At 46.3% G+C, this 11,517-nt stretch overlaps 1 protein-coding gene across 1 annotated transcript; it reads left to right on the top strand.

Moving 5' to 3' along the window:
* Positions 1-230: 230 nt before the first annotated feature.
* On the top strand, positions 231-1,471 carry LOC127303556 (uncharacterized). Its single transcript, XM_051334276.1, has 2 exons — positions 231-245; positions 731-1,471. The coding sequence occupies exons 1-2, from the start codon at positions 231-233 to the stop codon at positions 1,469-1,471; spliced, it is 756 nt and encodes a 251-aa protein (XP_051190236.1).
* Positions 1,472-11,517: the final 10,046 nt, after the last annotated feature.

The following is an 11,517-nucleotide window of genomic DNA, read 5'->3' as shown; positions in this document are numbered from 1 at the left end:
GTGCCGGTTTTTGGCTGGACCAATGTGAGCTAAATGGCTCACAGCCTACCAAAGGACCCTAACGTTCGCACTTCATATGTGCCCCGCCCCGTGGCTCCAAGGAGGCAAGGACAAGGAAGGAGGGAGAACGATTTCTAGTTTCAAGAAGAGGAGAAAACGAGCGAGAACATTTCCAGTTTCAAGAAGAGGAAAAAAGGAGGGAGATCGATGTAAAAAAGACAAGGGGAACGATGCCGACCGGGCAGGTAATAGGCTTCGTGTGTACGATATTGCTAACAACCAAATGGTCCTCGACCAGTTGTGTTCCACGGCGAGATCGTGATTCACCGACGATCTATCTCACACGTGGCCGTCGTACGTCGAGCTTGTTAGCTAGCAGCATCCGGCAACAGAATCAGTATATCTTGTCCACGCGCTTTTTTCACTATGGTGATGCCTATGATTACTCCAATGACGACACTGTAATTGACTTGACATGGAACGAATCAGTTATTGTTCACGACGGGCACCTAATAATCTCTTAATTTGCACAACCCAAGCCATTCCCCATGTTGGTGTTAGGCCGCCGAGTATCCTGGGATATCGGTGTCATTAACAGATAATATCAGAGTTATTAACCGAATATCAATAGCGTTTAACACCATATCTTGAGCCTTCCGTTTATAGGAGATTGAGACCATTATGGTAGTTACTGTAAATCTTGCATTTGCCTATATATGTGAGATTACAGGGAAGGCACCACTGTGACCTATCCCACCCAATTCTATCTTTCTACATGGTATCAGCCAAACAAACCCCTGCTTCCGCCGACCTCACCTATTCCCGCCGCCGCGTCAGGATTCCTCCCCTGCGCCGCCGCCCCTCCTCCCCCACCATGTCTGACGCCGGCGCCTCTCCCTTCGCCGCCCTTTGGGGCCAGACCACCAACATCCTGAGTGTCAAGGCGCTCATCCCCGTCACCCTCGATCTCAAGGCGTCGAACTACACCCGCTGGAACAACATGGTGCAGATTGCCGTCACCACCTACGCCGTCGCCGACCACCTCACCACGGCCACGCCGCCCGCCGATGACGACGAGTGGCTGCACATGGACGCCACAGTTCTGCGCTGGCTCTACGGCTCCATCACTCCCGAGATCACTGACATGGTGATGGAGAACCCCACCACGTCCTACTCCATCTGGCAGCGCATCGTCGCCCTCTTCCGAGACAACCAACAGGCCCGGGCTGGCTACCTCGGCCAGAAATTCCGCAACATCGACCATGAGGGTAAGTCTATCACAGCCTACTGCCTCGAGCAAAAAACCGTGGCCGACGCCCTCGGTGATGTCGGCGCCCCCGTCGCCGATGATGCCCTCGTCTGGAACGTCCTCAAGGGTCTTGACTCCGACTACGACCACATCGCCGCGCTCGTCCCGCTGCTGACCCCGTTCCCCTCCTTCCTCCAGCTGCGCAACATGCTCCTCCTCTAGGAGCTCAAGCCGCACCATGGGCACCGCGCCTCGGCCCCTGCTACCCTCTACACCAACATGGGCGGTGGCGGCGCCCCTAGGTATCGTGGCCCTGCACCTCCTCATCCTCTGCCACCGGGCTACGACCCCCCTCCGGCCTACGGCCCCCCGACCCCTACACCACTGCCGTTCAACCCCAATGGTGGCCGCTCCAAGGGCAAGAAGAGGAAGGTCAATGGCGCCCCTGCAGCACCTGGCGGTGCACCCGCTGCTCCCACGCCCTACAACCCGTGGACGGGGTCCATCTACATGTACCCCATGGGCACGGGCATCCTCGGACCGCGTCCCGGCGCGGCATCTCCTCGTCCCACGGTGCACGGCTTCATGGCATCCCTGCAAGCAGCGGCACCCGCTCTTGGCTACGTTTACACTGCTGCCCCGTACGGCTACGCCCCTGCACCAACCGCACCGTACGGCTACGCCCCTGCCCCAACCGCTCCGTACGCCGCCTCTCCATGATGGGATGCAGCCGCCCTCATCAACCACCTCAACGCCATGAGCCTTCAGCCCATCCTACCGAGTGGGTCATGGACACAGGCGCCTCCGCTCACATGTCATCGGATGCCGGTATCCTCAAAACTCTTAACTCTCCTGCTCCTTTTTCTAGCGTATTCGTTGGTGATGGTCCATCTCTCCCTGTCTCCTCCTCCGGCTATGCCTCTATCCGTTCATCTTTTTCTAACATTCCACTTCATCTACAAATTGTTCTAGTTACTCCTAGTATCATCAAAAATCCAATCTCTGTTAGACAATTTACTTGTGATAATTGTGTCTCCATTGAATTTGACCCTGCTGGTTTCTCTATGAAGGACCTTTATACCAAGGCGGTAATTCTCTGGTGCAACAGTTCGGGTGACCTCTACCCGTACTCCGCCCCCGGTGTCGTCCTCCACGCCTTGGTCGCCTCCACCGACGCCCCCACCCTTTGGCACCGCCGCCTCGGTCACCCAGGATACGACTTGCTCCGCCGCCTCGCGTCATCGCTACCCTGTCACAAAGAAATAAAAGGGCCTAGTCCATGTCATGCGTGTCAACTTGGTCGATACGGTTCGTTTACCATTTCCAGATTCTACTAGTCGTACTTTGCATCCTTTTGAACTTGTACACTGTGATCTCTGGACCTCTCCGGTTGAAAGCATGTCTGGTTATAAATATTTCTTAGTCATATTGGATGATTTTACTATTTTTTATGGACCTTTCCACTACGACGCAAATCTAAAACCTTTGGTATTCTCTCTTATTTCCGTACGTATGTACATGTACAAACTCAGTTTGCACTAACTCTGCAACAGATACAGCGTGATAATAGCAAGGAATTCGACAATGGATCTCTACATGATCTTGCGTCCACTCAAGGCATCCACGTGCGATTTTCCTGCCCCTACACGTCCCAACTAAACGGCAAGGCCGAATGAGTAATTCGCACGGTAAATGACATCGTTCGCACACTTCTATTTCAAGCCTCCATGCCGCCTAAGTTTTGGGTCGAGTCTTTACATGCTGCCACATATCTTCTAAACCGTCTCCCTACCACCGTGATCTCTGCTTCCTGCCCCTTCGCGGCTCTCTACTCCACCCCTCCCTCCTACTCCAACATTCGTGTCTTTGGATGCCTATGCTATCCCAATATTGCATCCACCATGCTGCATAAGTTATCTACCCGTTCTACTCCATGCGTCTTTCTTGGTTATGTGCCTAATCACAAGGGCTACCGATGCATGGAATTAGCGACTCCCCGTATCATCATATCTCGGCATGTCTTCTTTGATGAGACTAACTTTCCATTCACTCAAACAAAGGCTACACACTCTTATGATTTCCTCCGGGAACACATCGCGGCCCCTGCGGATGATGACAACGACACGTTCATCCCCGTCCCGCCACCTGCGTGCTCTCGGCAGCGCGCGGTGCCGACCCCTACCGTGGCGCGGCAGTCTGCCACTGCCCCGCTGATACGTCTCCAACGTATCTATAATTTCTGATGTTCCATGCTTGTTTTATGACAATACCTACATGTTTTGTTGACACTTTATGTCATTATTATGCATTTTCCGGAACTAACCTATTGACGAGATGCCGAAGTGTCAGTTCCTGTTTTCTGCTGTTTTTGGTTTCAGAAATCCTAGTAAGGAAATATTCTCGGAATGGGACGAAATCAACGCCCAACATCTTATAATTCCACGAAGCTTCCAGAACACCCGAGAGGGACCAGAGGAGGGCCACAGGGGGCCCACACGTGTGGGCGGCGCGGCCAAGGAGCCAGGCGCGCCCCCTACTGTGTGGTGGCCCCGTCAGCCTTCCGACTCCGCCTCTTCGCCTATAAGAAGCCCCCTGACCTAAATCTTCGAGACGAATAAGCCACGGTACGAGAAACCTTCCAGAGAAGCCGCCATCGCGAAGCCAAGATCTGGGGGACAGGAGTCTCTGTTCCGGCACGCCGCCGGGATGGGGAAGTGCCCCCGGAAGGCATCTCCATCGACACCACCGCCATCTTCATCACCGCTGCTGTCTCCCATGAGGAGGAAGTAGTTCTCCCTTGAGGCTAAGGGCTGTACCGGTAGCTATGTGGTTAATCTCTCTCCTATGTACTTCAATACAATGATCTCACGAGCAGTCTTACATGATTGAGATTCATATGATGAGCTTTGTATCACTATTAATCTATGTGCTACTCTAGTGATGCTATTAAAGTACTCTATTCCTCCTCCATGATGTAATGGTGACAGTGTGTGCATCATGTAGTACTTGGCGTAGTTTATGATTGTGATCTCTTGTAGATTATGAAGTTAACTATTACTATGATGGTATTGATGTGATCTATTCCTCCTTTCATAGTCTGTTGGTGACAGTGTGCATGCTATGTTAGTACTTGATTTAATTGCATTGGTCTATCATGCACTCTAAGGTTATTTAAATATGAACATCGAATGTTGTGGAGCTTGTTAACTCCGGCATTGAGGTGCTCTTGTAGCCCTACACAATTAGTGGTGTTCATCATCCAACAAGAGAGTGTAGAGTGGTTTTATTATGTGATCAATGTTGAGAGTGTCCACTAGTGAAAGTATGATCCCTAGGCCTTGTTTCCAAATACTGCAATCACCGCTTGTTTACTGTTTTACTGCATCTCTACTTCCTGCAATATCTCCCACGTCAACTGCACGCCAGCAAGTATTTTCTGGCACCGTTACTACTGCTCATACTCATTCATACCACTTGTATTTCACTATCTCTTCGCCAAACTAGTGCACCTATACATCTGACAAGTGTATTGGGTGTGTTGGGGACACAAGAGACTTCTTGCATTGTGATCGCAGGGTTGCTTGAGAGGGATATCTTTGACCTCTTCCTCCCTGAGTTCGATAAACCTTGGGTGATTCACTTAAGGGAAAACTTGCTGCTGTTCTACAAACCTCTGCTCTTGGAGGCCCAACACTGTCTACAGAAAAAGAAGCGTGAGTAGACATCACCCGCTTCTCTGCCGCGGCAGCCTCACCCGCAGCGTCGCCCTCGGCCTCGCCCGCAGCGTCATCCTCGGCCTCGCCCGCAGCGTCATCCTCGGCCTGGCCCTCGACTGCGACTCCTGCGTGCTCGTCGACCGTCTCGGCCATGCCCTCCACGGCGACCTCTCCACCGAGCTCTACATAGGTCATGCCGCCTCGCTCTCCCTCACAAGCACCCGTCGCTTCTCAGATGGTGAAACGGCGGCAGGCCAGCAAGACCATCAGGCCACGGGAGCACCTCAACCTCAAAACCACGGCCACCGGCGTCCTGTCTCCAATCCCTAAAACGGTTCGGATAGCTCTCAAGGACCCCAACTGGCTCGATGCTATGAAGTCCGAATACGGTGCACTCATGTCCAACAACACGTGGGATCTCGTGCATCCTCCCTCCAAGGCCAACATCGTCACCGGCAAATGGTTTTTTTTGGCCAAAAGCTCAACCCTGGCGGCTCCCTTGATCGGTACAAGGCACGTTGGGTTCTTCGTGGCATTTCCCAGGCTCCCGGCATCGACTTGGATGAGACTTTCAGTCCGGTTGTAAAACCGTCTACGATCCGCGTCATCCTCTACGTCGCGCTCTTCCTCAACTGGGGCATCCGCCAGCTCGACGTCAAGAACGCCTTCCTTCAAGGAACGTTGTCCGAGACCGTCTACTGCCGAGAGCCTACGGGTTTCATCGACACCACCCGCTCGGACCATGTCTGCCGCCTCAACCGCTCCCTCTATGGTTTGAAGCAGGCTCCGCGCGTGTGGTACCAGCGCTTCGCCTCCTTCATCGGGACCATCAGCTTCACTTGCTCCAAGTCCGATACCTCCCTCTTCGTGCTCCATAGCACGCTCGGCACGGCCTACCTGCTCCTATACGTCGACGACATCGTTCTCACGGGCTCCTCGCCGCCCCTTCTCTTGCGCATCATCACAGCTCTCAACTTTGAGTTCGCCATGACGGACATGGGGGATCTCCACTACTTTCTCGGCATCGCGGTCACCCGCACTTCCTCTGGGATGTTCCTATCCCAGCAGAAGTACGCCGCTGAGATTCTCGATCGCGCTGGCATGACAGCGTGCACGTCCTCATCGACCCCCATCGACACCGCACCCAAGCTCACCTCCACCGCTGGCTCTCCCGTCACCGATCCTACGGAGTATCGCAGCCTTGCCGGTGCTTTACAGTACTTTACATTCACACGTCCCGACATCGCATACGCCGTGCAGCAAATTTGTCTTCACATGCATGATCCGCGAGACCAGCATCTCGCGCTGATCAAGCGTGTTCTTCCCTACGTCAAGGGCACCCTCGGCCACGGCCTCCAGCTCATGCCATCCGTCGCTGATTTGATGATCACGTACACGGATGTGGATTGGGCCAGCTGCCCCAACACATAGCGTTCTACTTCGGGCTACTGCGTCTTCCTTGGCGACAACTTGGTGTCTTGGTCCTCCAAGCGCCAACATACCGTCTCCCGCTCCAGCGCTGAAGCGGAGTATCGTGTCGTCGCCAACGCCGTCGCTGAGTCTACTTGCCTCCAACAACTCTTGGCGGAACTTCATCGACCTCTCCCTCGGGCCACCGTCGCATTATGTGACAATGTTAGCGCCATCTACATGTCTACAAACTCGGTTCAACATCAACGCACCAAGCACATCGAGATTGATCTACACTTCGTTCGAGATCGAGTGGCACTTGGTCAAGTGCGTGTTCTCCACGTACCATCATCGCGCCAATTTGCTGATATCTTCACCAAGGGACTTGCGTCGCTATTGTTTCTGGACTTTCGGTCTAGTCTCAACGTTCGTCAGTCTCCCGCTGCGACTGCGGGGGAGTGTTAGGCCACCGAGTATCCCTAGGATATCGGTGTCATTAACAGATGATATCGGAGTCATTAACCGAATATCAATAGCGTTTAACACCATATCTTGAGCCTTCCGTTTATAGGAGATTGAGGCTGTTAAGCTTCATGCACTAGCCACTTGAACCAAAAGTCCGAACTGATGGAAAGGGCTAGGCAATCCACATATACACTTCACAACACCCCCACTCGCGTGTGACAGGAGAAGAGAAAGTCAACACGTGAAAGAAAAAGAGCACACCGAAACAGCGGTGACTAAAGAGGGGGGCAATAGCAATTTTTAGGCTTAATTGCGAAACCATGTGAAAGCCAGGATTTGAACTTGAGACCTGGGGCTCTGATACCATGTTAATCTTCATGCACTAGCCACTTGAACCAAAAGTCCGAAATGATGGAAAGGGCTAGGCAATCCACATATACACTTCACAACAGTAGCCATTATGGTATTTATTGTAAATCTTATATTTGCCTATATATATGAGATTACAGGGAAGGCACCATTGTGACCTATCCCACCCAATTCAATCTTTCTACAGTTAGGTAAAATGGATTCAAATGAACTAAGTTAGTTGCATCGATGATCGATCTAGATGGAACAGAAATAGTGTATACCAAGGTAGACTCGGTTGCGTCGTCGCTAACACAAGGTTGGTCTATGAGAATTGTCTAGTACTTTACCTGCCCCTTATATATTCACATAGAAAACAGATCATCACGATCTTTATGGATCAGTCTCCTAGGCATGAACCGGATTAGCTAGTTTAATCTCGTCACTCTTACATAGAACGAGTTGCCAATAAAAGTGTAACACTGGTTGCGCCCGATGCACGAGCGTCTGGGCCCACCAATTCAGCCCAACCGAAGATCAATACGGTCTTATATCGGGCCTTGCCCTCCTTCCCCTCCCCAAAAACCCAGCCTGGTAGAGGAGGGGGGGGGGGGGGGGGGGGTGGGAGGGGGGACACTCTTAGCCTTATAAATCGCTCTTGGTTTTCTTTCACAATCAATGTGGGACTAACCCAACAAAAAGAATCAAAATTGTAGCGGAAATAAGTGCATTTTAATTGAAAACCCTCGTCAAGAGGACATGACACTCCCTAAGTCACAAGCACATCAAGAGGACATGACACTTCCTAAGTCAGCAAGTACGTAAAAGCCGACACCAAAAAATGGAAATGGTTAGCCACCAAAGTTGGTGCCAAATTTAATTTAATTTAAAAATTATTTTGTTCGTGTTATCTTTGGTTGATTTATGTTGCAAAAATTTAAGGTTAGCATAGTGAATCTCAGCACCTTAACATGAAAATGTCTTTTCTCCCCTATGGTTCTTAGATGTACCAACATTCACTGATGTTATTTGATGCTACTGACCGGTAATCGGCTAATAGAAATAGCATATCATGATTTTATACTAAATATTTTTATTTTGTTACAAATTAATATGGTATCCAATCTAAACTATTTTCTCGTGTACAAATTTTACCACAAAATATTAAACACTATTTGCTTATTATATATCTAGTAACATTAACTACATTAATTATTGCAATTTCATTACCATATAACAAATACAACACCGTTAAATGGGAATTATTTGGTCTTAAAAGTTTGAAAATTAGGTTGAGAGATTTCGATGAACTAAATTAGGGCTCGATCAAAACATTTTATAAAAGAATAACAAAATCACATTTAGATACAAAATAATGCGTGTCACTTTGATGCAGTATAGCGTGTTTCTATCTATTTTAATATCTTTCAACAAATATCTCAATGGAGAAACAGTTTATGGTTCCAACAAAATATCCGAACCAAGCCTACAATATGATCATTAGAATTTGTTAGATTTTTTTTTCACCAACAAGCATGTCCAACCTTCGGTTCTCGTCCGAAAGATTAAACACGAGGCTCATCTTTAGGTGCTTGCGAGCGTTAAGCGTATGGGTAATTTAATACCTAAATCTTTGTCATGAATTATAGATATAATGGTTCTAAAAAATAGAATGATGTGGATTAATATGGTGTCTCGAAAATATGACCCCGTATTGTGCTTTTAGATACAACTAGCAAGGTGGCCCTCGCAAATTCGAGGGCAGCATCTTTGACAGGTTAGCTCTCGATGTTATAAAAATTTATGGTGTTATATATAATAGAAATTTTAAATTCTCCCAAAAAAATTATATGAGGTAAAATATCACATTTGTGATATTATTTTTGAATTATTTAAATTTGTGAAGAATAGTTACTATGACATTTCCAATAATACCATGTCACATATTCTATTATTTTTGTTCTATTTTTTGGTAACTAAAAGTACACTGAGTTGTTGAGTCAATATCAAAGGTGTAACCTTGCATTTGTGGATTTTTATCGTAACAATCCAATATATTATTATTGATACTCTTACACTTACATTATTGTTCTCTCTTATGATAGACCCCTGCATGTACATATTGTTCTTACTCTCTTTTATGTTTCATCCAAGTATGTAAGTGGATTACTTATGTATCACTGAGTTTGATTCCAAATAAGAACTCTATTGTTGTTCACGTGATCTTTCTATAACTAAATATTAAGGTACATGGATCAATCTTGTCCTGATTCTATATCCTTTGTAAATGTGGAAATTTTGATAAAACAACTTAATTTCACGCTAAACAGTAAATAAATAAGAATAAATTAGCAATATGAATATAACTTCTTTTTTATTTTACCGCGTCGCACGCTCTCACCCGGAGTCTGAATCTATATAACGATAAATTTTTCTGGACCAGCTTAGAAGTGGGACATGTCTATCTTCAAATTACCATATGAATAAATTCATAAATAAATGTAGCCAAACACGGCAGTGAACTTTAATACAAAATTGTATATTAAAGTATTTGTAATCATTTATAGAGATTTTTTCTAACATGTTTCTTTGAATCATTGCACTCTATCAAATTATATAATTTGTCTAACATGGGGTTATTCACCTTTTGGAAACAATTACACCATTTGCTCATAATAACTAATTAAGAATGAGTTGTGATAGACCCCCGATGGCATGTATGTGTGACGAACACAAGTTAGCATGTGGTCACCATGTGTATGTGTGCTTAGGGCAATGCCAATCGTATTACCTGCAGCTGAAGCTAAAGTTATAGAGAAAGAGTTAGTATCGCTTCAAGCTGAATAATGTGGAGCAAGATTCGACCTCAATATTTATGCATATTTTTTTTGTATATCGTAAATAGATGTGCTTTACTTTGTACTACGTTCATCCCAAAAAGGATGTCGCAAATGTTTCTAAATTTAAATGAATCTATGCAATATTCCGTGTAAAGATAGTTATAAATTTAGACAAATCTTAGAGAAGGGCTTATATTTTTTCTTCCACTTGTTTAAATATAACGAATTCATCTTCTAGGCTGCCATGTTCGACGGCAGGACAAGGGTAACAGCTCGTACAACACGTTGTCCAAGCCGGCACTCTCGTTTTGCTCCGGCGGGAATGATTTTACAAAAAACACTGAATTCTAATTTTATTATCTTTCACGCGTTAGTCTAGAGACATTACAATATTTCCATGCCCCTGTGGTTTTAGAAAATTTACACACGCGACGGCTTGTCTGGTGTTAGCATAATACACAAACAACTCACACCTGGACGTTAAAAAAACTTGCCTAAATGTGACGCAATAGGCAAACAGACACGTACATGTATGTTTCAATATAGTATGTAGATCTTGCTTAGAGTGATGAAATAGAACTCCAACGGTGAAAAAAAGCAATAATCTTCGCTCGTAAGGGAAATAGATTTTGGAATGTAGCCAAACACGGCAGTGAACTTTAATACAAAATTGTATATTAAAGTATTTGTAATCATTTATAGAGATTTTTTCTAACATGTTTCTTTGAATCATTGCACTCTATCAAATTATATAATTTGTCTAACATGGGGTTATTCACCTTTTGGAAACAATTACACCCTTTGCTCATAATAACTAATTAAGAATGAGTTGTGATAGACCCCCGATGGCATGTATGTGTGACGAACACAAGTTAGCATGTGGTCACCATGTGTATGTGTGCTTAGGGCAATGCCAATCCTATTACCTGCAGCTGAAGCTAAAGTTATAGAGAAAGAGTTAGTATCGCTTCAAGCTGAATAATGTGGAGCAAGATTCGACCTCAATATTTATGCATTTTTTTTTGTATATCGTAAATAGATGTGCTTTACTTTGTACTACGTTCATCCTAAAAAGGATGTCGCAAATGTTTCTAAATTTAAATAAATCTATGCAATATTCCGTGTAAAGATAGTTATAAATTTAGACAAATCTTAGAGAAGGGCTTATATTTTTTCTTCCACTTGTTTAAATATAACGAATTCATCTTCTAGGCTGTCATGTTCGACGGCAGGACAAGGGTAACAGCTCGCACAACACGTTGTCCAAGCCGGCACTCTCGTTTTGCTCCGGCGGGAATGATTTTACAAAAAACACTGAATTCTGATTTTATTATCTTTCACGCGTTAGTCTAGAGACATTACAATATTTTCATGCCCGTGTGGTTTTAGAAAATTTACACACGCCACGGCTTGTCTGGTGTTAGCATAATACACAAACAACTCACACCTGGACGTTAAAAAAACTTGCCTAAATGTGACGCAATAGGCA

The sequence above is a fragment of the Lolium perenne genome, chromosome 5 (genome assembly GCF_019359855.2).
Source record: "Lolium perenne isolate Kyuss_39 chromosome 5, Kyuss_2.0, whole genome shotgun sequence".
NCBI lineage: Eukaryota > Viridiplantae > Streptophyta > Magnoliopsida > Poales > Poaceae > Lolium > Lolium perenne.
Note: the sequence above shows the minus strand (reverse complement) of the source record. Positions and strands in the feature narration are given on the sequence as shown.